Raw genomic sequence first — 26915 nt, forward strand, 5'->3', positions numbered from 1 at the left:
AGTCCTGGCCCCCACCTCCACCGTCCCCACACTGTACTGCCCCTGTCTGTCCCTGCGTGAGCCTCGAGGGCCAGGGAATGCCAGTGGGCTCTACTCCTCCAGTTAATCCTCTCTGCGCCGTGGCCCAGCCACTCTCAGGTCAGTGTCCAGTACCGTAAAACACCTAGGAGGCTTTCACATAATTAATGCGTATATCAAATATACACTCTACCCACACTACAAACAGGAATTCATCAGCCCACATGTATTTTCAATTCATCAAAAATTCATTAAGTGCTTACTAAATTCCAAGCTCTTAGCGACGTCCTGCAGATTCGAAACAGCCCCAGGTACCCTTCCCTGCTTTCAGAGCCCACATACAAGGAGAGCTCGGACGGGACAGCCGAGGGAGAGACTGAAGCTAGCTGAGGACAGACACTATTTATTACTGGTCCAGGGAACCCTCTTGGAAGATCTCTCTCTGTCCGTCCCCTTGAGACACAGCAGCGCCGCGACTGCGCGATCACTCGAAACGGATCTCAGCGCCCAGAGCACCCCGTCCTGCCCGCGCCTCTGCCCGCAGTCCTCGCCCCCGGCCCGCACTCACTGGGTCTTCCTGCGGCCCTGGTCCCGATGCAGCTCCCGCAGGTCCACCTCGGCGCGGCCCAGGAACTTGTCGAGGCCGAGCAGCGCGCGGTGCAGCACGGTGAGCTGCAAGGTGGCAGCGGCCGCGGGCGCGGCCCCGGCGGACAGCAGCGGCGGCAGCTCGAAGGTGGCCTCTTCCCGCCACACCGGCGCGCCCAGGCTGCGCTCCGACACCGAGGTGGCGTACTTCTCCTTGCCCACCTGGATCACGGCGTACGCATCGCTGGTGCCCCCGGGTCCCTTGGCGCGCAGGCCCCGCGCCTGCAGCACCGTCACCTGCACATGTGTTGGGGACCACACGGCCCCCGGGCCCCGGCCCGCCGAAGCTGCCAGGGACATGGTGACGGTGCTGTAATCCTTAAGAGAGCGAAGAGGAGATCGCCCCGTGCCGCGTCTTCTCCAGCCTGCCCGGCAGCCCGGCCTCATAAAGGCTTCCGGCCACGCCCCCGCCGGGGCCCGCCTCTCCGGGCCCGCCCCGCCCACGGAGCCCGCCCCACCTGCCGCGGCACCGCAGCTGCCGGGCCTCACGGGGGCGGGGCCGGCGCGGCACGGACAGGGGCGGGGCTTGGAGAATTCCGGCGGTAGGTAGCTGAGGAATGGCAGCGACAACTGACAGAAGTCGCACCGCCCAACCGGAACTGGCCGAAGCACTGACTTCGGAGCCAGACCTCAATTCCAATCTGTCATTGCCCACTGGCATGTGTGTGACTTTGCATAGATTACTTAACGTCTTTTGGTCTCAGTTTCCTCATCTGTAAAAGGAGATAACAATCACCCTTTAGAATTGCTGGAAAAAAAATAATAATGTAGCCTGTTATGTAGAGAGTTCTCAAAAAACAGTAGCTCTGAGAAAGATAATGAACATGATCCCAAGTTCATCGCTCTTTCTGCACTGGCCGCCAGAGTCATTATTGCGGAGGGCAGTGTATTCAGGAATGGTGCCAGGTGGGTAGGAAAGTAGAATGATCCTTTCAAAACCTGAAAAGAGGAAGGTAAAGTGGGGGAGGAGCATGAGGTGGTGTAGGGGGTGTCATATTTTGCCCTGCCCTCACCAAATAAGGCGAGGCTAAGAGGCTGAGTTAGGGAAGGGGAAAAATAAGGGGGAAGTGAAAAGTGGGATTACCAAACCAGACGTCACGAGCAGAGGCTCCGCCCACCCCCAGTTCCCCATTTCTTCCTGGCTGGAACGTCTTCAGTTTCCCCCAGCTCTTTATCTCTGGACCCCTAGTTAGTCATTTCCTTGTTCCAAATGTCCATTAGATTGTCCTATTCTCTTCATTCCCAATATCCTACTTCAAAGACTTGCCTCTGAATCACCAGGTTGGAAAGGTCACTTTGAAGGTTCTTAGGTTTCAAAGTTAAGGGAAAGGCCCACAGCAGAGAAGTAACTGGTTCAAGGCCCCACGACAGAGCCAGGACTAGAACTCAGGTGTCCTGATTCCCACCCAGCGTTTTCGCTGCACCCCTTGCTTCTTCCAGGTCCTCAGAACCCCAATCTTGGATTGCTGATCTCTAGGCTCTCCTCCCTCCAGTCCACACTGCACAGGACTGCACTAACTAACCTACTTGAAATCCCGATGTTGCCTCACCTGCGTTAACTTCACACTCACAGATTTAAAGGCATTCCTACTTTGGCCCCACCCTGACTCATTCTCCCTTATCTCTTGAACAAATTGTAACCCGGATAATCTTCCCACCTCCAGGCCTTTAGCACTTGGCTGTCCTGTGGCTGGCCGGGCCAACAAACTCTGTGCCTACCCAAGTCCTACCCACTACAAAGCTTCACTCTGATTTCTCCAAGGTTTGGCTTCCGATAGCCCTCTGCCAAGGAGGGGCCAGGGGGTGACTTATTTAACTTGTCTCCTCCACAACCCCTAGCAGAAACCTGGGTACACAATAGGTCCTTTGGAAGTGCTATGAAATTGATGAGTTCCAGTCAATCATGAGGACACATTGTTCTCTTTGACCATGTAGGAAATTACAGCACAAACATTATGCCTCAGGTTTGCAACCGAGGGCGGCTACCGTGTGGGAAAAGCCTATTTAGAATGTTATAAATATTTAATGTATTCATGGGAAAAGGAAAGGCACCAGACACGTAAGAGACAGGAAACCCTAACAGAACTCTGTTGTTTTGTGCTATTTTCCCTTCCTGACCACCTGTTAATTTCATTCAACCTCATGGCTCCAATCATTGCTGTAAAGATTTATTGAGAACATACTTTATGCTAGGTGCTACCTTCGAATGAGACCCAGTTCCAAGGCACTCTATGACAAATGCTATAAAAGAAGTCCTGTATTAATATAATGCTTTGGGTGCTTTGAAAGAAAGTGATTTCTCTAAGCAAGTGGATTTTTATGAAGGAAATACTACTGAGCTGAGTCTTAAAGAATGTACCAGATTTGATGGATAGAGAAAATGATGGGGAAAGAACATTTTGCACGAACAGATCAGCCTAAGCAAAGGCATGGGGTCCAAAGAGTTCATGGTATGTTTAGGGGTTATGAGTACCCACTAGGGCTGGAATGTAAGGTATTTTAGTAGAGCCCGGGAGACAGGTAGTGGAGATAAGACAGCCAAGGAAGGTGTGCCCAGATCATGCAGATCATGAACTCCAGACTTAGGAGATTATACTACAGCAGTGATTCTCAAAGTGTGCGCCAGGGCACACTGGTGCGCCCTATGGTATTCCAGAGAAATATCTGCCTGTTGGGGACCAAAAAACCAACAGGGTTTTTGGAGTTTAGAGTTTTGGGAGACAGAGGTGAGGGGAATTGGCTGTAAGCTGACAGTCTGCCCAACTCCCCACCTCACTTAGGTTGCAAAAGACTGTTAAGCTGTGGTGCTGGATTGTTTACACTACCCACCATGTTCCCCGGAAAGACTGGAGGCAAGTTTCTTCTATCCTTTGTTTGGTGTAAAGTTGAGATGATATGTATGGTGGGGGTTTTCTGCACTCAACACAATTAAGAGTAAAAAGAGAGGAATTCTTCAATGTATTGACAAGAAAATGAGAGTTTGCCTTTCAAATATATGCCCAAACATTGAAGAAATCGCTAGGACACATCAGGCTCATGTTTCTCATAAAGACAAGAATGAAAAAACTTAACACATTTGCGCCGGGACCTGATGAATTTACTAAATATTATTAGGAATGTATCTATATATATAAAAAGATACCTTTTTTGTCATTTTATTTTTTAACCTCTGTTTTTCACGAATTCTAAAAAAGGATAACTCAAAAACTGTAACATAAAAATGTTTTGGGGTTTTTTTTTGTATTTTTCCAAAGCTGGAAACGAGGAGGCAGTCAGACAGACTCCCGCATGCGCCCGACCGGGATCCACCCAGCATGCCCACCAGGGGGCGATGCTCTGCCCCTCTGGGGCGTCACTCTGTTGCATCCAGAGCCATTCTAGCGCCTGAGGCAGAGGCCATGGAGCCATCCTCAGTGCCCGGGCCATCTTTGCTCCAATGGAGCCTCGGCTGTGGGAGGGGAAGAGAGACAGAGAGGAAGGAGAGGGTGAGGGGTGGAGAAGCAGATGGGCGCTTCTCCTGTGTGCCCTGGCCGGGAATCAAACCTAGGACTCCTGCACGCCAGGCTGACGCTCTACCACTGAGCCAACCTGCCAGGGCCTTAAAAATGTTTTTTAATGTCAGAATAAGTTTAATTTTGTCATATTTATTTTGTTTAATTACCATAATAGCACACTTGGACTTTATTTTTTCTTTAATATTTGACTTAATTATTACAACATATTTCTCAGAAATTTGTATATAGTGCACCTACAATTATTTGTAGGATTTTAAATGCACCCCAACTTCAAAGTTTGAAAACCACTGTACTACAGTGTTAGACCAGGTGAGATAGCTTACAGAGGATTTTGAGCAGTGGCTTTATCAGGTTGTGCTTCAGGTTGTAGGGCAGGAAGGTATAAGCAGAAGTAGCTCAGCAGCCAATGCATGGCAAGTTACAGCCAGATACCTTCCTTCATTTTCACCTTGGGACATCTACCTGCAACCCTGCTCTGTCCCAGCCCTTGCCCATCCCATTCTGTGTCTATTCTGTGTGGTACTGCATTAAATAAGGGATATACTTCCCTTTTTATTTTTTAAATTAAATGAGAGCAGGTGAGGCAGAGAGACAGCTTCTACCCTATGGAGCAATGCTCTGCCCATCTGGGACATTGCTCCGTTGCTGGGCAATCAAGCTATTTTTAGCACCTAAGGCAGAGGCCACATTAGCCATTCTCAGCTCCAGGGCCAACTCACTCAAGCCAAACAAGCAATGGCTGCAGAAGGGGAGAGAGAGAAAGACAGAGAGAAAGACAGAGGGAAGGGAGAGGGGTTGAGAAGCAGATAGTGGCTTCTCCTGTGTGCCCTGACCGGAAATCAAACTGGGACATCCACACACCCTGGCCTATGTTTTATCACTGATCCAATCGGCCAGGGTCCACATACTTCCCTTTCGGTTGTCCTACTTGTCTACTGCTCCACTGCATCCCAACTGGACAAAGTCAGAGATTTTGGGTCAAAACTGATGCTAGCAGTAAAGTTTTTTAGCTCTGGCGTCCCCTCCTCCTCCTCATACTCACACTGTTAATACAGCCCCCATAATAAAGAGCCAGGAATGAAACCTAACTGGACAGCCTCAGAGGCTGAGTATGCCATGAAACATTCCTTCCATTCACGAAAAAGATTAGAGGACAAAGGGGAAAGGGAGGCATGGTGGTGAGGGGAGGGAAAAGTATGAGCACTTGTGACCTCATGTGTTTGGTTTCTATCAGACACAAACAGCCTCTGTGGTTAAAGGAAAGGGGGTACGTTGGGGAAGGGCAAGGCTGCCTGGCCACCCCCAAGGAATCAAGATCAAGAACCTTTTCTCTAGACACTGTACTGTAGCAGGCATTAACTCAGAGAAGCGGGCTCCACAGAGGCAGGAATGGATATCTGTCGGAGAAGAGAGACGCCAGGAGCTCTAGAACAAGGCGTGTCTGGGAGTGGCTTACTGCTCCCTAACTGCCAGGATGGTCCTTTTCTCCCCTCCCCCAGTCAGAGCACATTGTCCCTCAAGACTCACTGACTGCCCTGGAATAAGAACCCCTCTTCTGCCCACTTTACAGACCCACGGTCTTCGGTCCCGGGCGGTGGACCCTATCAGTTCACCAAATTCCTGGAGTGTTTGCAAACACCTCCCACATTCAGGGTGCGGCCAGGTGACTGCTCTCTCCTCTCACCCTGCCCCTCCTCTCGCTCTGACTGAAAGAGGAAAGAGTTTCAGTCGGCCCAGAGCACGTGACAAGGTGCCGGGCAGGTTAGACTGGACAAGTTAGCCACCTGTCCTCTCCCAAAGCAGCAGAGCAGAGAGCGCCCAGACTCCAGTCAACTGGTCCACCAGCTTGACCCTCGGCCTCTCCATGGGCAGCAGGCACCTGTGCAGTGAGATCGTGAACACGCTGTCTTTTATGCTCTGCTGAGGAGAATTCCCTTTTCGGACACTGTGTGGAGCCATGCTCCAGGTGGTGAGGTAGGGCATGCTGAAGGAGGGACTCTCAGTGCCCTGCTAACTGCCAACCCTTCCTGCCCACAGCTCCTCAGTATCCTGCTGCTGCAGGAACACTAACTCAAAAGTCATGTCTGCGGCCTGACCAGGCCGTGGCACAGTGGACAGAGCATTGGACTGGGATGCAGAGGACCTAGGTTTGAAACCCCAGGTTTGAGACCCCGAGGTCGCCAGCTTGAGTGCGGACTCATTCGGTTTGAGCAAAGCTCACCAGCTTGAGCCCCAAGGTCGCTGGCTTGAGCAAGGGGTTATTCGGTCTGCTGTAGCCCCACAGTCAAGGCACATACGAGAAAGCAATCAATGAATAACTAAAGTCCCAAACGAAAAACTGATGATTGATGCTTCTCATCTTTCTCCGTTCCTGTCTGTTTGCCCCTATCTATCCTTCTCTCTGACTCTCTCTGTCTCTGTAAAAAAAATAATAATAATAAAGGTCATGTCTGCGGACTCTGGACGGCTAATGTGCTATCCCAGTGGAGGAGCAGAATAGGGCTGGGAATGATTGCTTGTCTTCCTCCTGTGCCACAGACTCTGAGGTGTGGTGACAAAAGTTTGCATACGTGACTCATTCACTGTCGAGTTTGGTAATCAGCCCTCTGGTTTCTCCAGGTCCTTGGCTTCTCCAGGCCCATTTGGCTGACCAAGGAGACTACTTACAGGTGTTGGTGCTAGGAGCAAGGGCTTCCTGCCTCGCTTCTCAAGTTGTCAAGTCTCTTCCGAAAGGCTATAGAGAAAGTGTATCTCCTACATTCCCACTTTCTGCACAAAGCCTTCCCTCTACCTCTCCCTTCAGAATTGTTTCTTGTTTCTAAGCTTATTTCTTATACTCTGGTTCAGCAATTGTTTTATTCACTCGTAGACATCCCAAAGGCAGGAAGTGTGGTCCTCACTGTGTCTAGTTCTCCCAATTTCTTGCTAATAGAAGGTAGTTCAAGCTAACTAGAGGAGGTATAAATTACTTTTAAGCCATCAACATTAATGCATTCATTCCTGCTACAGTCACCTTTAGCACTACTCTGCATAACCATCTTTTTAAAATGTAAGGTTTGTCTGGATAAAAAGAAACATATATTCATTGTATGCAAGCCATACTCACCTTTTCAGAATAAGTTTCATGGCATACAGGGAGAAAGCAGTCATTTTGACTTATCTATTCCTCCTTGAACTGTCCCATTAGAAGCCACCTCTCAGCTCTTATTCTTCCATTTTTTTGAGCGCTGGGTCTTCTGGACCCGGACCCCACTGCAGTAGAGCTGGTCAAGAGGTGGGTGTGAGTGGACCCACCATTTCTTTACTCCTCTTCCCTTTTGATGCCACAATACATGCCACAGGACTGATAACTAGGTTGTGGGGGTTTTTTTTAAGTATAGTTGACATACAATCTTACAATAGTTTTAGATGTATGACATAGTGATTCAATATTTTTTTAAATTTATTTATTTATTTTTTACAGAGACAGAGAGTGAGTCAGAGAAAGGAACAGACAAGGACAAACAGACAGGAACGGAGACAGATGAGAAGCATCAATCATTAGTTTTTCATTGCGCGTTGCAACACCTTAGTTGTTCATTGATTGCTTTCTCATATGCGCCTTCACCGTGGGCCTTCAGCAGACTGAGTAACCCTTTGCTGGAGCCAGCGACCTTGGGTCCAAGCTGGTGAGCTTTTTGCTCAAACCAGATGAGCCCACGCTCAAGCTGGCGACCTCGGGGTCTCTAACCTGGGTCCTCTACATCCCAGTCCGATGCTCTATCCACTGCACCACCACCTGGTCAGGCGTGATTCAATATTTATATACCTCACAATATGATTACCACAATAAGTCTAGTAACCACCTATCACCATACAAAGTTGTCACCCTGTTGTTGACTATTTTGCCTATGCTATGCATAACATCCCCATGTCTTACTGATTTTCTAACTGGAAGTTTATACCTCTTATTTCTCTTCCTCTTTTTCATCCATCCATCCCCCCTTCCCCTCCCCTCTGGCAACCAGTTTGTCCTCTGTATCGATGAGTCTGTTTCTGTTTTATTTGATTTGGTACATTGACTTTTTTTTTTAATTTTTATTTATTCATTTTTAGAGAGGAGAGACAGAGAGGGAGAGAGAGACAGAGAGAGAGAGAAGGGGGGAGGAGCTGGAAGCATCAACTCCCATATGTGCCTTGACCAGGCAAGCCCAGGGTTTCGAACCGGCGACCTCAGCATTTCCGGGTCAACGCTTTATCCACTGCGCCACCACAGGCTAGGCGGTACATTGACTTTTGACCTTAAGAAATTACAATGTGGGCCTGGACGCTTAAAGCCAAACCCAATATGACATTTCACGAAGTCCAAGGGGGAGCACCAGAATAAAGCTTTTTACCTCGGGACTCCTCTAGGAGGCAACACGAGGTTCTTTCCTTAAGTGCCCACTTCTTACCAGCCCCTATAGTTTCTCTATGACTCTCTGCCCATCTTCGGGAAATCCTACCTATTCCAGGATGCAAAACACCTTTCCTAAGTCTGAATCAGTCACCCTGGAGTAGCCTTGCCCACCCCCACCCCAACCACCCCCACATACGCCACGTTTCAGCAAGGGAGCTCAGTGACACCAAAGTCTTATAGAACAGTTCGGGAGCAAATTAGAACACAGACTGTTACATTTCATGATTGAGTCCTCCGATTTAACTTTTCTCCAAAACCTGTTAGACTGAAAATATATACACATGCCCCAAAAATAAACATTTCTTAGAGATGGCACCATCTAAACCCATAAGAAAGAAAATATTGTTGTAATCAATCAAACTTTTAAATAAATATATGTATTAAAAGCTAATGTATTCAGAAAACAGAAAATGTTTGTAAAAATAGAAGTGGATTTTTTTTTTTTTGCAAGAAAGAGAGGAAGGGAGAGAGATGAGAAACATCAACTCGTAGTTGCATCACTTCAGTTGTTCATTGATTGTTTTTTTTGTTTTGTTATCTTTTGTTTTTTGTATTTTTCTGAAGCTGGAAACAGGGAGGCAGTCAGACAGACTCCCGCATGTGCCCGACCGGGATCCACCCGGCACGCCCACCAGGGGGCGATGCTCTGCCCATCCGGGGCTTCACTCTGTCACGACCAGAGCCACTCTAGCACCTGGGGCAGAGGCCAAGGAGCCATCCCCAGCGCCCGGGCCATCTTTTGCTCCAATGGAGCCTCAGCTGCGGGAAGGGAAGAGAGAGACAGAGAGGAAGGAGAGGGGGAGGGGTGGAGAAGCAGATGGGCCCTTCTCCTGTGTGCCCTGGCAGGGAACCGAACCCGGGACTCCTGCACACCAGGCCGACGCTCTACCACTGAGCCAACCGGCCAGGGCCTGATTGCTTTTTATATGTGTCTTGACCAGAGGACTCAAGCCAAGCCAGTGACCCCTTGCTCAAGCCAGCAACCTTGGGCTCAAGCCAGCAACCTTCATATCATGTTGATGAGCCCATGCTCAAGCCTGCGACTTTGGGGTTTTGAACCTGGAACCTCAGCATCTCAGGTTAATGCTCGATCCACTGTGCTACCACCAGTCAGGCAAAATAATTTTTTTTAATTTTTTCAATTATAGTTGGCATTCAATATTATTTTGTATTAGTTTCAGGTGTACAGCATAGTGATTAGACTTTCATATACTTTATAAAGTGTTCCCTCGATACACAGTTATTACAATATTATTAACTATTGTTGACTGTATTTCCTATGCTGTACTTTAGATTCCATGACTACTTTGTAATACCAATCTGTACCTCTCAATCCCTTCACCTCTTCACTCAGGCCCCCAACCCCATCCCCTCCGGCAACCATTAGTCTGTTTTCTTTCTATGAGTCTGTTTCTGTTTTGTTTGTTCATTTATAGTGTTCTTTAGATTCCGCATAGGAATGGATTTTTTAAACAAACTTTATTATAGCGTATAACATAGTTGTGATAAAGGGAAGGCGATAAAAAGAAGAATTTTATTTAATTTATTTCACATTATATGCAGAAAAGTACACAAAGATATTCAGCTTGGTGAATTTCCACCACCCAGATCAAGAAAAAGAAGAGTATCAGCACCTACCCAGATTTCCCTTGAGTTCCCTTAGTCACGAGCTCTCTTCTCTTCCAAAGGCAGCCACTATTCTAAGTTCTATGCCCATAGCTCTGCCCTGCCTGCTCTGCACATTGTATAAATGAGTCACACATCGGGTATTTATTCTAGGTCTGCGTCCTTTCGCTCGCTGTTGTCTTTATGAGCATCACCGGTGGTGTTCACGCAGCAGTCACTTGTTGCTCATTTCTGTTTTACAGTATTCCATAGTATGAATATACCAGTTTCTTTTTCATTCTACAGTTCATAGACATTTAGGCTGTTTCTAGCTTGGGGCTTGTAGTGGGCTGAATGATAATCCCCAAAATATATGTGCACATCCTAGTCTCTTGAACCTGGGAATGTTACTTTGTTTAGGAAAAGAAAAAATGGAGTTTTTGCAGATATAATTAAGCGAAAGATGTTAAGATGAGGCGTTCATCCTGGATAATCAAAATGGGCTCAGTGTTTCTAAAAGAATAAGGCAGAGGGAGATTACAGAGATAGTAAGGTACAAGGCCATGAGAATGTGGAGGCAGAGACTGTATCCACAAGTCAAAGAATGCTGGAAGAGACAGGAAACACAATCTCCCCCAGGACCTCTGGAGGAAGTGCAGCCCTGATGATAACTTGATTTTAGACTTCTGGCCTGCAAAACTGACAACTAGAAAATATATCATTGTTGTTTTATGAGCCAAGTTTGGCCCTGACCAGTGGCTCAGTGGATACAGCATTGACTCAGCGTATTGATGTCCCAATTTATATTCCTGGTCAGGGAACACAGGAGAAGTGACAATCTGCTTCTCTCCTCTTCCTCTTCCCCTTGTCTCCCTCTTTCCCTCTCACTGGTTAGAGCATGGACTCCAGGTGCTGAGGATAACTCCTTCAGAGAATGACAGCCTCAGGTGCTAAAAATAGCTCGGTACTCCAAGCATTGGTCCCAAATGAGGTTTCTGGGTGGATCCTGGTAGGGGTGCATGTGGAAGTCTGCCTCACTATCTCCCCTGCTCTCACCTAAAGGAAAAAAAAAGGAGCCAAATTTGTGGTAATTGTCTATGATAGCCATAGGACACTGATACAGGTTACTAGGAATAAATTTACTGTGCATTCATGTATATGTTTTGGTACATATGTATAAACATGCACACACACCTAAATGGAATTGCTGGATTATAGAGTGGCTATATGGTTAGCACTAAAAGATATTGCCAAACAATTTTCCAAAGTAATTATACCAATTTATACTCCCACTGATACTATTTGACAGATCCAGTTTCTCTGCATCTTTGTCAACCTTGGAATTGTGAATCTTTTTTTTTTAATGTTTATTTTATTGATTTTAGAGAGAGGGAGAGAGCAAGTGAGAGAGAAACAAGAACATTGATTTGTTTTTGTATGTGCCCTGACCAGGGGATCGAACCAGCAACTTCTGTGCTTCAGGACGATACTCTAACCAATGGAGCTACCTGGTCAGGGCTGTCAGTCTTTTCTATTTTGCCCTTCTGGTGAGTGTGCAGAAGTTTTAATTTGTATTTTCCTGGTGACTAATAGGATATGTGCTGGTTAACTGGTTACTGAATATAGTCTTTTGTGATGTGTCTATTCATTTCTTTTCTCCATTTTTCTTTTCAATTGTCTGCCTTCTTATTGATTTGTAGGTCTTATCATATATATATGTATATATATGGTAAACTCTTGTCAAAAAATGTAATGCAAATATCTTCTCCACTCTTTAGTTTGCCTTTTTACTCTCTTACTGATGTTTTGGGGTAAAAAGAAGTTTTTACTTTTTAATGATGAAATCTGATTTAACAATCTTTTCTTTTATGGTTAGTGCTTTTGTGTCCTATTTAAGAAATCATTGCTGCTCCGAAGTCATGAATTTATTTTCTTTTGTAATCTTCTAGAAGCATTATTACTTTACTTTTCTCAATTAGGTAAACAACCCATCTGGAATTAATTTTTCTGTATTGTTAAAAGATAACTTTCCAATAAAAAGATAAAATCATGACTCTCATATAGATATAAAAATGAACATGTTAAAATTTTATTAAACTTATTAAAAAGGAATACTAGCAGGGTGTTTCAACCTGTTCAAAGATGAATACAAAGGACAGACACATTTACAGATTAGAAATATTGAAATGAATATGCAAATGCAGGCAAAACTAGTTTCCCATGATTGGGGGAAGGCGTCCTTCTACCAGACAATTTATTTCTACTAATTTTGCATTGCTATCAGTTATCTACAAGTTACAGAGTTATAAAATAGTTGCTATAAAATCAAAAGCGGATAACCCAGCCTGACCAGGCAGTGGTGCAGTGGATAGAGCATCGGACTGGGATACGGAAGACCCAGGTTCGAGACCCTGAGGTCGTCAGCTTGAGCGTGGGCTCATCTCTTTTGAGCAAAAGATCACCAGCTTGGACTCAAGGTCGCTGGCTCGAGCAAGGGGTTACTCAGTCTGCTGAAGGCCCGAGGTCAAGGCACATATGAGAAAGCAATCAATGAACAACTAAGGTGTCGCAATGAAAAACTGATGATTGATGCTTTTCATCTCTCTCCGTTCCTGTCTACCTGTCTGTCCCTATCTATCCCTCTCTCTGACTCTCTCTCTCTCTGTCTCTGTAAAAAAAAAAAAAAAAAAAAAGGCAGATAACCCAGATGGTGTGCTATAAAGCACATAGTTTTCCAATGAAGCACAAAATTTTGCCTACCATACATGTAAGTAACACCTATTATAATAGTAGATTGCATCAATTTTAGGCCCAATTCCTAGGAAGTACCGTATGTGGTTATCAATGTGGGATAACCAGGGTTCATGAATTGTCTCCCTATATTGTACCTCCAATATTGATTATCTACAAAGAAATAGGTCATATAGAGAAGTAGGTTAAAAACTGCTGCATCATTTTTTTTTCAAAAATAGAAAAACCAAAAGAACATATATGCTTGAGAGAGCTTAGCTGTGGTTTTAAATTGCTAATTAATCAGTACATATCGTCTTAAAAAAAAAAACAACTTGATTTCTGGCTCCAATTTCTAAAGCTGCTTGAATGCCCGATGATAAAGTTGGCCATAAAGAAGCAATTAAACAAACACTGTTCTTTGGACTCTCAGGAAGCTTCCACCTGCAGAACCTGTCTTTAAGAGAAAAGATTTCATCTCCAACTGTAGTGACAGCATCAGAACTCAAATTGAGGTCACAAGTAGGCAATTCTAAATTGTCAAGATTTGACGAGGGTTAGACCTCCATAGAGAGACTGAAGGTCACATATGTCACCAGCAAAGATGTGGAAGCTTGACCAGGCAGTGGCACAGTGGATAGAGCATCACCCTGGAATGTTGAGGTCCCGGGTTTGAAACCCTGAGGTCGCCAGCTTGAGCACGGGCTCATCTAGCTTGACTATAGGCTCGCTAACTTGAGTCCAGGGTCATCAACATGATCCCAAGGTTGCTGGCTTGAAACCCAAGGTTGCTGGCTTGAGCAAGGGATTATTGGCTCCGCTAGAGCCCCCTGGTCAAGATACATATGAGAAAGCAGTCAATGAACAGCTAAGGTGATACAACTATGAGATGTTTCTCATCTCTCCTTTCCTGTTTCTCTCTCTCAAAAAAAAAATAAAAATAAAAAGATGTAAAATGTATTGGGGTCCAAAACTGTAGGTGAGGAACATTATGGCCTTTGAGCCATTGAAATGTTCAAGACCCAAGGAATGGCCAAACACATGAACTGCAACTAGGAATAAGTTTATGCCTTTGAATATTTTTGTCCAGATTTCAGCCTCATTAAAATATATGTATCCTCCAATACCAGGTCCAGGTCCAAAAGCATGGACTCTACTTCTTCCATAAAAAAGGATAGAGGTCTCTATGACCATCAGGTGCAAAATACATCATAATTTCAACCTTACCTCCATTAACCTTTCTGAATTTCAGGAGATCACATCACTCCATACTCGAAAAGATTTCTGGATAGTATAGTTAGGATCCTCATGTTTTATGCTAGAAATGTAATTATTTATTCTGTAGGCGATAAAGCATTTCTTCCATATTGGCTTCCCTTGCATTGTCCTGAAATGATGAACATCAGACACTCCACATTGAGGTTTGTGCATCCTGTCCAGAGTAGATGTATCCAGTTGCCCAGTCACTTCTAGACCCAAGAATTGCTGCATTTCTTGAATTTTATTCTCTTGAAAGTTCTATTGACTTTGGTTTTTGTCATTGGCATTCTCTCCATTTCAAAGCCATAAATATTTCTCAAGTGCCACATCATTGGCCTCCTCGCTTCTTTTTTTTTTTTTTTTTTTTTTTTGTATTTTTCTGAAGCTGGAAACGGGGAGAGACAGCCAGACAGACTCCCGCATGCGCCCTACCGGGATCCACCCGGCACGCCCACCAGGGGCGACGCTCTGCCCACCAGGGGGCGATGCTCTGCCCCTCCGGGGCCTCGCTCTGCCGCGACCAGAGCCACTCTAGCGCCTGGGGCAGAGGCCAAGGAGCCATCCCCAGCACCCGGGCCATCTTTGCTCCAATGGAGCCTTGGCTGCGGGAGGGGAAGAGAGAGACAGAGAGGAGGGAGGGGGGGTGGAGAAGCAAATGGGCGCTTCTCCTATGTGCCCTGGCCGGGAATCGAACCCGGGTTCCCTGCACGCCAGGCCGACGCTCTACCGCTGAGCCAACGGGCCAGGGCCGCTTCCTGGCTTCTATAGTTAGTCAGGGAAATAGCTCCAGAAACAGCTACCTACAGGACTAGTATCAAAAGAAGAAACTTCATTCTAAATTTCTCCTGAAGTACCTAGATGTATATACCAATTTTAATAAGTATTAAGGGAGAAATCCACAGTAACACTATAATTGAAAGGGATTTAATACCCCACTCACATCAATAGATAGATCATTCAGAGAGAAAATTAATAAGGAATTAATGGCTTTAAAAGTCGCATTACTATATGATTCCATACATAGGTGGGACATAAAAATGAGACTCAGAGACAGGACAAGAGTGTGGGGGTTACGAGGTGGGGGGGAGGAGAGGGATAGGGTTGGGGGAGGGGAGGGGCACAAAGAAAACCAGTTAGAAGGAGACGGAAGACAATTGGACTTTGGGTGATGGGAATGCAGCATAATCAAATGTCAAAATAACCTAGAGATGTTTTCTCTGAAATATATTCAGATTTATGTACCCTGATTTATCAATGTCACCCCATTAAAATTAATTTTTAAAAAGTCACATTAAACCAGATCAACTTAATAGGCATTTTTAGAACATTTCATCCAAAAACCGAAGAATACACATGTTTTTAAGTGCACATGGAACATTCTTCAGGATAGACCATGTATTAGGCCACAAAATAAACCTCAGAAAATTCAAGATTAAAATCACAGTATCTTTTCTGACCATGTGGCATGAAACAAACCAATAACTAGCAATGTATTGAAGCAAAAATAAAAAAATTCCCAAGTAATAAAAAAGCCCAGGACCAGGGGGTTTCATAAGTGAATTCTGCCAAGGACCAGGGGGCTTCATAAGTGAATTCTGCCAAATGTTCAAAGAACAATCAATATCTCTCCTTTTTAAACTATTTCAAAAAATTTTAAACAATTTCAAAAAATTGAAAAAGGAAGAATGTTCCAAACTCATTCTATGAAGTCATTATTACCCCGATACCAAAACCAGACAAAGACATTACAAAAAAGAAAGTTACAGGCCAATATCCTTGATAAACACTGAGGCAAAAGTTCTCAACAAAATATTAGCAAGTTGGAATCAACAATACAGTAAAAGGATCATACACCATGATTAAGTGGGATTCTTCCCAGGGGTGCAAGATGGCTCAACATTCATAAATCAATCAATGTGATATATCACATTAGCACAATAAAAGATAAAAACCATATGATCATTTCAACAGATACAAAAAAAGCATTTGGCAAAATGCAACATCCTTTCATGATAAAAAAAAAAAACCCTCTCAACAAAGTGGGTCTAGAAGGAACACATCTCAATATAATAAAGACTATATATGACAAGCCCCCAGCTAATATTATACTCAACAGTGAGAAACTTAAGCCTTTCTTCTAAGATCAGGAATAAGCAAAGATGCCCAGTATCACCACTTCTATTTAACATAGTACCGGAAGTCCTAGTTACAGCGATCAGACAAGAAAAATTCAAGTGCTTTGGAGGTATGAGGAAAGGAAAAAGTAAAACTTTCATTATTTGCAGAAGATATACTATAAGTAGAAACCCTAAAGACTCCACCAAAAAAAAGTGTTAAAACTAATAAGTGCAGTCAGTAAAGTGCAGTATACAGAATCAATACACAGAAATCTGTTGTGTTTCTGTACACCAATAATGAATGATCAAAAAGATAAATTAGGAAAACAATCTCATTAAAAATTGTGTCAAAAGTATAAAATAGCTAGAAATAAATTTAACCAAGGAGATGAAAGTCCTACACTCTGAGACTTGTGTCTTCTGCCAGCATCCATAAAACTATGGCAGCCTGATTTGTTAATTTACAAGTAAGGTTAAATCTCAGATCCTTCACAGTTCTTGCCAAAGGGCTAAATGATATAGCAGACTTGTTTTGGTTAATTCTTAGGTTCTACAAAAATCCCAAACGGTTTTTTCATCGTTTTCTAAGAAAAAGCACAGTCTAACAGAGTAAAGCAACCCTTTTTCTGAAATACGCTCTAAACAGTGCCTGGGATCATCTTTTCTATAAAGTCTGTATAAAATCACTTCACATTTTTTCCTAAAAAATTTTTTTTGTAGTTTAAAAAGTTGACTGCCTGACCTGTGGTGGCGCAATGGATAAAGCGTCGACCTGGAATGCTGAGGTCGCCAGTTCAAAACCCTGGGCTTGCCTGGTCAAGGCACATATGGGAGTTGTGATGCTTCCTGCTCCTTCCCCCTTCTCTCTCTCCTCTCTCTCTAAAAATGAATATAAAAAAAAAGTTGACAAGTGGGTGTATTCCTTTGACTATTAACACTGATAGGTTCTCTGTATATTTTCTTAATTGTCTGAAGTCTTTTTTTTCACCTCCAGCTTTGCAAATCTTTGTGTGATTATTTCTGTAATTGTGTATTTCATCTGGAACTCCTATCTACAGAAATTTGACCTATGTGATCATTTTCTGAAGTAATTATGTTTCTGTTGCACTACAGTTAACTGTATTAATATATTTAGGTTTTAGCTTTGATGTCCATAAAAAGATGTCCTATACTCTGAACACTCTTAAGACATTGAGGAAAGAAATTGAAGAAGATACAAATAAATGGAAATACATACTTTGCTCATGGATTGGAAGAATTAATATTGTAAAAATATTCTTACCACTTAAAGCAATATGCAGATTCAAAGCAATCCTTTTTTTTTTTTTTTTTTTTAGATAGAGAGACAAACAGGAAGGGATAGAGATGAAATGTATCAACTCATATAGCTGCGGCACCTTAGTTATTTATTGATTGCTTTCCCATATGCGCCTTGACCAGGAGACTCCAGTTGAGCCAGTGACCCTTTGCTCAAACCAGAAACCTTAGGCTCAAGCAAATGACCTTGGGCTTCAAGCCAGTGACCTTTGGGCTATAGCCAGTGACCATGAGGTCACGTCTATGATCCCATGCTCAAACCAGCAACCTCAGGGTTTCAAACCTAGATGCTCAGTGTCCCAGGCCGGCACTCTATTCACTGTGCCACCACCAGGTCAGGTTGCAATCCCTATTTAAATACCAATGGCATTCTTCCCAGAATTAGAACAACTAATCCTAAAATTTGAATGGAACCACAAAAGACCTTAAAAGGAAGTTTTGAGAAAGAAGAAAGTAAGAGGTTTCACTCTCCCTGATTTCAAACTACATCACAAAGCTAAGATAATCACAACAACATGATGTTGGCATAAAAACAGATATATAGATCAATGGAATAGAATAGAGAGCCCAGAAAGAAATCCTCGCTTATACAGTCAATTTATTTATCTACAACAAAGGAGGCAAGAATATACAATGGGGTAAAGACAGTCTCTTTAATAAATGGCATTGGGAAAACTGGATAGATACATGCAAAACCTGAAATTCAACCACTTTCCTACACTATATACAAAACTAAACTCAAAATAGATTAAAGATGAAAATATAAGGCCTGAAACTGTAACACTTCTAGAAGAAAACATAGAATAAACTCTTTGGTCTCACCCTTAGCAATATCTTTCTGGCAAGGAAACTAAAAGAGAAATTAGACAAATAGGACTACAACAACTAAAAAGTTTTTGCAGTGAAGGAAACCATCAACAAAAGAAAACCATACTAAATGGGAGAAGATATTCGCAAATGATATATCTGATAAGGGATTAACACCAAGCTATGTAAGGTATTCATGCAACTTAATACCAAAAAACAAAACACCAATTCAATTTAAAAATGGGCAAAGGACTTGAATAAATATTTCTCCAAAGTAGACATACAGATGATCAACAGACATGAAAAGATGCTCATTATCACTAATCATCAGGGAAATGCAAATTAAAACCAGAGTGAGATATCACCTCACACCTGTCAGAATGGTTATCATTCGTAAATCATATTTATTAATAGAGAAAAGAGAGCCCTAACACACTGTTGGTGGGACTATACATTATGCTGTCACTATGAAAAACAGGATGAAACTTGATCAAAAAATTAAAAAGAGAGCTATATGATCCAACAATTTTATTTCTTGGTTTTATCCAAAGAAAACAAAAACGTTAATTTAAAGATATATACACCCCTATGTTCATTGCAGCATTACTAGTAATAGCCAACATATGGAAACAACTTCAACAATAAATAAATGGATTAAGAAAATGAGAGTGTGTGTGTGTGTGTGTGTGTGTGTACACTGCTCACAAAAATTAGGGGATCAGGGAACGTGCAGATACTCCAGTACTTTCAGCTATTTTTTGTATAGTGCATTTTCACCAATGAAATAAAAATTGGTTTTACATCTCATTTGCATAATCGAACAACTTTCTTTGACTTGTCTGCTTTTCTGATGTTCTTGTTTAATAAAAAAAATAAAATGCTTCTTTTTTTTTTTTCATTTTTCCGAAGCTGGAAACGGGGAGGCAGTCAGACAGACTCCCGCATGCGCCCGACCGGGATCCACCCGGCATGCCCACCAGGGGGCAATGCCCTGCCCCTCTGGGGCGTCGCTCTGTTGCGTCCAGAGCCATTCTAGCGCCTGAAGCAGAGGCCACAGAGCCATCCCCAGCACACGGGCCATCTTTGCTCCAATGGAGCCTCGCTGCGGGAGGGGAAGAGAGAGACAGAGAGGAAGGAGAGGGGGAGGGGTGGAGAAGCAAATGGGCGCCTCTCCTGTGTGCCCTGGCCAGGAATCGAACCCGGGACTCCTGCACACCAGGCCGATGCTCTACCGCTGAGGCAACCGGCTAGGGCAAAATGCTTCCTTTTTTATCACTTCATATTCATTTTGAAATATCCCCTAATTTTTGTGAGCAGTGTGTGTGTGTGTATATATATATATATATAAAGAGAGAGAGAGAGAGAAATGAAATATTATTCAGCAATTTAAAAAAAAGATGAAATCTAGCCATTTGTGACAACAACATGGATGGACCTAGAATGTATTATGCTAAGTGAAATGAGTCAGACAGGGAAAGACAAATCCCTTATGATTTCACTTATATGTGGAATCTATAAAACAAAATCAACAAAAAGGAAACAAACTCACGGATATAGACTATGTGTTGATGGTTGCCAGGTGGGAAGAGTGTTGAGGGGACGGGTGTAAAAGGTGAAGGGATTAAGATGTACAAATTGACAGTTATAAAAAACAGCCACAGGAATAGAAAGTACAGCGTTGAGAATATAGTCAGTAATATTGTATTGATAGTAACTATGGGTGGTGTCAGATGGGTACTAGACTTTGGGGGGAATCACTTCATAAGTGATATAAATGTCTAATCACTATGTTGTACACCTGAAACTACTATAATATTATATGTCAAGTGTAATTGAAAAATACAAAATTATTTTTAAAAAATCAGGGCTGAGCATGAATGAAAGGAACAAGTTAGAGGCTGCTGCAGTGGCACCAGTGAGAGGTCATGGCAGCTTGGGCTGCGCAGTGATAGTGGAGAAAGAGGGACATGAATGCGACCTGGAGATTGCAGGCAGGAATTTTTCAGGGCTTATTAAATACCCATGCGGTGCCATGGGCTGTGTGAGGTCTTGAAGACAAAGCAGAAAACAAGGCGGGTCAGCTGCCTGCCCTGAGGGAGATTCTTTCCTGGCTCCAGGTCTCTGGCTTGTATAACTGTGCAGACAATGATGCCATTAGCTAGATAAGAACACTGGAAGAAGTAGGAGGAATGTTGAGGGTTAGGTATCTTTGAGACACCCAAAAGGATGGCAAACGGACTATTGGGTATATGGGTCTGGAGCTCAGAGGAGAGGTCTGAACTGGAAATTTATGTACTTCATTCAACCACAGAACCAAACCAAGATATAAGAGACATACCATTAATATATCTTTGTGTACTTAAAGCTGAGCTGGAAGTCGTACAAGAACTAATTCCAAATCCATCATCCTCATTTACTGGATACTTATAATACAGTGAAAAAAATAACATGTGTGTGAATGGACAACCACTACATATCTACATACATGTATATGCACACCCACTACGTACCTATAAACATGTAATCTGCTTGTACTTTACTGATAAATCTTCTTGTTTGGATTACTACTTTTTCACATACAGTGATCCTGAACTGCTTATTAAATTATGACAGTGTTGGCCCTAGACAGTTGGCTCAGTGGTAGAGCGTCGGCCTGGCGTGCGGGAGTCCCGGGTTCAATTCCCAGCCAGGGCACACAGGAGAAGCGCCCATCTGCTTCTCCACCCCTCCCCCTCTCCTTCCTCTGTCTCTCTCTTCCCCTCCCTCAGCCGAGGCTCCATTGGAGCAAAGTTGGCCCCGGGCGCTGAGGATGGCCTTGTGGCCTCTGCCTCAGGTGCTAGAATGGCTCTGGTTGCATCAGAGCAACGCCCCAGATGGGCAGAGCATCGCCCCTGGTGGGCATGCTGGGTGGATCCCGGTCGGGTGCATGCGGGAGTCTGTCTGACTGCCTCCCTGTTTCCAACTTAAGAAAAATACAAATTATGACAGTGTTGATCAAAGTCTACTTTACATTAGAATTATTTTAAGCATATGTCTACCTACCCTTCATGAATTTCTAAAGGATACCACCATGTCTAAATTTTACTTGTTCCCCTGGAGCTCTATAGTCAGTGGATGGAATTGGATTTTCTCCTCCCTCATTCATTCATTCCATCCATTAGAAGTCCAGATTTGCTTCTATGCATACCTTAAGGCACCCTTCACAAACAGCTAAAATTGTATACATAACACAAATAATCATTTTTCTATTACTTTAGTTCCTAATTATATTATCTTACATGTGTATATATGTATGTATATGTTTGTATTTATATATATATATATATATATATATATATATATATATATATATATATATATATATCATCTATTTCTGTAAAGAAAGTTACAGCTACAATTACACATCTGTTGAGACAGGAAGGAGGCCAATATGGGTAGTGACATAGGAGTGGCCTGGGAATCAACAGGCATAAATTGTAGTTCAGAATTTTTAGTTCTGAGACCTTCAGCAAATCATTCAATCACTTCCAGCCTCAGTACTCTGCAAGAATGGCATTAAATGATCTCTGTAGGCTCTTATATCTATAAAATTCTTTAAAATCCAATTTGATAGTAAAAATAACTTCAACACTTAGATGCCACAGGCCTTTGTTTGAAACACCTAAGAGAAGGCAGGGAAATATTTCTAAGTATCTGGTATGGCTACATTCACCTTTTAGGATTGGGTGGGAGAATGTGTAAGTTACAGCCGAAAGCCAAGGTTGATGCAAGATGTCAAAAAATGTCATCTGCCTGACCAGTGGTGGTGCAGGGGATAGTGCATCGACCTGGGACATTGAGAGTCCAGATTTGAAAAACCTAAGGTCCCCAGCTTGAGCATAGGCTCATCTGGCTTGAGCAAAGGCTCACCAGCTTGAGCACGGGGTCGCTGGCTTGAGCATGGAATCATCAACATGACCTCATGGTCTCTGGCTTGAAGCCCAAGGCTCACCAGCTTGAGCAAGGGGTCACTGGCTTGGCTGGAGCCTCCCACCAGTCAAGGCATGTATGAGAAGCAATCAATGAATAACTAAAGTGCCACAACTACAAGTTGATGCTTCTCATCTCTCTTCTTTCCGATCTCTCTCTCTCTAAAAAAAAAAAAAAAAAAGAAAACATCACCTGGTTAGAAAGTGGCTTTAAAAAGGAGTGTCAGAGCCATGGCCAGTGGTTCAATGGATGGAGCATCGGCCCAGTATATGGATGTCCCAGGTTCAATTCCCAGTCAGAGCACACAAGAGAAGCAACTACAATATCTGCTTCTCTCGCCTTTTCTCTCCCCGTCCTCCCTCTTCCTCTCCTGCAGCCAGTAGCTCAATTGGTATGAGTGACTGCCCCAGGCACTGAGGATGGCTCCATTTGTTCAACAGCATCAGTCTCAGGAGCTAAAAATAGCTCAGTTGATTCAAGCATCCACCCGAGACAGGGGTTGCCAGGTGGATGCACGTTGGGGCACACGCAGGAGTCTGTCTCACTATCTCCCTTCCTCTCACTTAAAAAAAAAAGTATTATAAGGACAACCTTGTTAAGAAAGGGCAATATGAGGTCTTGCAGCTTGAGAATTGCTTAGGTTTATAACTAGTGTGAAAAATGACCACTACCCCATCAGCTTTTGTACAAAAATTGAGGTCACCACATGGTATGTAATTCTGATATGGACAGAGGAGTCATTGCAAGTTTCAATCATCTGGAAAAGAAGACCTTTAGATAGAAAACAGCTCGAGAGGGGAGCCCTGGGGACATTCCCCATTTCTGTCCAGGTCTTGTGCTCTTACCTCTCATAGACCTGGAAGAGCTGTATGGGTGTGTCCTAAGACAGAGCACTATCCTGAGGCACGCTAGAGACTAGGGAAGAGGGGCTCCTCTAGATGACCTGGTTTCATGTTATTTTCTGATTACATGGTAATTATTTCATTGTCTTTTTAGAAGTCATTTCAAATATTCCAGCCTTATGAGTTTAGAAATTTAGAAGCGCTGCAGGAACTATTAAAGGAAAGGTCATGAGTCCACAATGGCCAAATAATTAAGGGACACAGCCTCCTCAGCCCCCAAACCCATCCTAAAACTTGATGAAGCATCAGGAATGCCAGGGATCAGAAGTCAAGGTTAGCCTGACCAGGCGGTGGCGCAGTGGATAGAGCGTCAGACTGGGATGCGGAGAACCCAGGTTCGAGACCCCGATGTCGCCGGCTTGAGTGCGGGCTCATCTGGCTTGAGCAAAAAAAAGCTCACCAGCTTGGACCCAAGGTCGCTGACTCAAGCAAGGGGTTACTCAGCCTGCTGTAGCCCCACAGTTGGGGCAAATATGAGAAAGCAATCAATGAACAACTGGGGTGTTGCAACAAAAAACTGATGATCGATGCTTCTCATCTCTCTGCGTTCCTGTCCATCTGTCCCTATCTATCCCTCTCTCTGACTCTCTTTCTCTGTCCCTGTAAAAAGTTTTAAAAATAAAATTAAAAAAAAAAGTCAAGGCTATATGGTTGTGTCACCTTTTTCTATAAGGAGGTCCTCTTTCTACCATCAGTGTTGGAAGATTCTGGATGCTATGGTCACTAAGTGATGTGGTCATTTTCTTACATTAGAATAAGGTTCGACAATATTAAAATATTTAACCTTTAGAGTCATGTTTTTCTTTCTATTTATTCATACCCAACCCTATTTCAAAAAGAATTTAATGTTGTTTACAAACCACATAAATGAAGTTAAACAACATAATTTAGAACACCATGAGCGACACGAGGCAGAGGGAAAAAAAGGCAGGGACAGGAAAGTGTGCTAAGAGTGAGACCAGTGTGCTGTAAAGTTCCAAAGACCCACTGGCCTCGGCGTGTTGGTCTTTCTAAAACTTGCTGAAGCTGTCAAACCAGTGTTGTGTTTTCATTCCCCAGAATCCTATCATTGTTAGGGACAAAACCCAGTGGAACAATCAGATCCAGATTCACAGGCTAGAAGGAGACCTCTGATCTAATTCAACCCCCTAACCCACGTGGAAAGCACCAGCTCACCAACTAGTCCTCATGAATGTTTTCTGGAACCTGAGTTCATTGGATAAAAGCGTGCAATTTAGAACTACATTTAAGGAGTTTTCCAAGAGTTTGGTTTGTTTACTTTCTCCTAAGAGCAGTTTGAGCTTTCCATGGAAAAGCCTAAGAGCAGCAGGAGCACGCAAAACTATTCCAGCCCCTGCCCCCCAGCTGGGTGGAGGGTGAGTCAGCCCTGCTGATGTTAGGGTGTGTGAGAACGCCTCTGAATTTCTTTACCCCTCCCTGACAAGCAATTGGTGGCCACCACCCAGGATTTCACCTGAGCCACATTCCAAAGACATTTGGGATACCAACACACATGGGAAACACACACAAGACCAGATCCCAGCCCTCCCTCCTCCTCTGCTCTGGCGGAGGCAAAGGGAGGGAGTTACCAGGGTAGAGGTGCCCAGCTGCTCCACTGAAGTGCAGGTTTCTCCTTCTCGGCTCCCAAGTTTGCTAAACAGCACCACCTGCTGTCTCAAAAGGCAGGAAAAAGCCTGAGAAAGCCTATTCGTGCCAGCCTTATAGATTCACATTCACGCCGCGACTGAGACTCAGAGAAGGCAGAAGGAGGGCAGGACATCCAAACCTGCTTTATGCTTTCTCCTCCATGGCCCCTGCCTACTCCACTTCAGCCCCTTCTCCATTAAACGCACCAGATTCCCACAGCCGTGTGTTAATTCTACAACAACGATCATTCCAAAACCAGCTGACTACTGATAAAACAGGTCCTAAACCCAAATTCTGCCTTTGCACCTCTGCACATTCTGGTGCAAAGGGGTCTGGTTTGCTCAGGCTCTGGTAGAGTAAACCCTTAAAAGTTCTCATAGAAGACACGTTGCTAAATTATTTTTTTAAGTAATTTTTTTAACTGCGGTAAAACACGCATAACATAGAATTTAGATTTTAAGTTCCATACTGTTAAGTAATTCACATTCTTGTGCAACGAGTCTCCCAAAACTCTTTCATCTGAATCCCAGTGACATATTCAACACCATTCTCTGCCGCCACCCCCCTCCTCCCCAATTCTGACCATTTCCCCTCTCATATCTCAAGTTCTTCTTGATTGCCATACATTATTTTCACTGAGACCATGAATCACCGTGGAGGTTACAATTATATATCCCATTGGCTCAGCCGTTTCTCATTTCCCCACAGACTGTCTATCAACACTGGTTTGTTTAGTTTTTGTCTCCCTCTCCCTTAAAAGTAGTTCTGGTTTCCTGGTTTCGGCACCTCCTGACAAAGGGAAGGCAGAAGTGGACAGCAGTCGAGGTTTGCTCGTTTCTTGCTGCTGCAGCTCTGTGAGACATTGGCCACGAAAGGAATGAAGGAATGCCATCTGAGCTGCCGGCATCTCAAGGACATGTCGGGGCCCTGGAGAGGCTTCACTGAGCCCCAGAGCCCCCAAAATTGTATACAAATTTCATGTGCACATGGGAACATTGTTCTTTCCAGTAAGACATTCTCTACTTTTCCTCAGATTCTCAAGGGACTCCCTGACCCAGAAAAGGCCAAGAGCCACCAACAGGCACCCATGGAGATTAGCATCTGGGGGGGGGGGAGTCTTCATTTATCCAGATCCTTTCATTTTTTTCTTTTCTTCTTTATTGAGCTGCCCTACATGTGCCACTCACGACAGAAGCCCTTTTTTTATCCAGATCCTTTCTTGAAAAATCAGGGGCTGTAAACCACATGACGTCCAACAGCGGCCCTGCCTTTGGTGTCACCATAGTCGTGGATGGAGTGAGGACAACAGAGTGGCAAGGACATCACAAGAAAAATTGGAGCAAAGAGCTCGGGGGAAAAAAATTGAAGTGGAATCATGAGGGAAGAGTTATAAATTTGCAAACATTCCTGGAAAACCAAAGACATGTGGAGGCCAAACAGGACTTTCATAATCCACTGTGGCCTTGGGTGACTCCTTGAGTTCTTCTCTCTTGCGATTTTGAGTGACCACAGAACCTTCCAGAAGACTCCTACTAATAAGAACACTCGTTATGCTCTTTAGAGACATGATCCTATTTATCACAAGCAATGAAAGTGGGTATTTTAATTCCTGTTTTACAGAGGATAAAACAGAGCCTTAAGGAAAATAGCCAGTTTTCCCAAGGTCAGATAAATGCAGAGCATAGATTTGAACTCAGGTCCACCTCACTCTAAAGCACATTCTACTAACTGTAAAACTACCTTTATGTTTTTTTTTATTGTAATAAAATGGAGAAAAAGTTGTTTTTTATAAGTACAGAATACATCCTCCTTCCTTCTAGCTCCAGCCAAGGAAATCCATTTTCTTCGGAGAAATATACACTAAATAAGCCGTGGACAGGGAGGTGACAACCCCAGAGGGTACTATTGGAGGTGTTCTCTAAACTGCTTCCTAAGGGTTGGGCTA

At 43.8% G+C, this 26915-nt stretch overlaps 1 protein-coding gene and 1 pseudogene across 2 annotated transcripts in view; both read right to left on the bottom strand.

Annotated features, from left to right (window-relative positions):
• Positions 1 to 1038, bottom strand: part of RAB11FIP1 (RAB11 family interacting protein 1) — a 32397-nt gene extending 31359 nt beyond the window's left edge. For both annotated transcript variants that reach the window (XM_066380332.1, XM_066380331.1), the window contains exon 1: positions 587 to 1038. In XM_066380332.1, coding sequence (XP_066236429.1) covers positions 587 to 963 — 377 coding nt within the window. In that variant the 5' untranslated portion in view covers positions 964 to 1038. The remainder of the gene's footprint in view (positions 1 to 586) is intronic.
• Positions 983 to 26253, bottom strand: LOC136404129 (macrophage metalloelastase-like; annotated as a pseudogene).
• Positions 26254 to 26915: the final 662 nt, after the last annotated feature.

The sequence above is a fragment of the Saccopteryx leptura genome, chromosome 4 (assembly GCF_036850995.1).
Source record: "Saccopteryx leptura isolate mSacLep1 chromosome 4, mSacLep1_pri_phased_curated, whole genome shotgun sequence".
Lineage (NCBI taxonomy): Eukaryota > Metazoa > Chordata > Mammalia > Chiroptera > Emballonuridae > Saccopteryx > Saccopteryx leptura.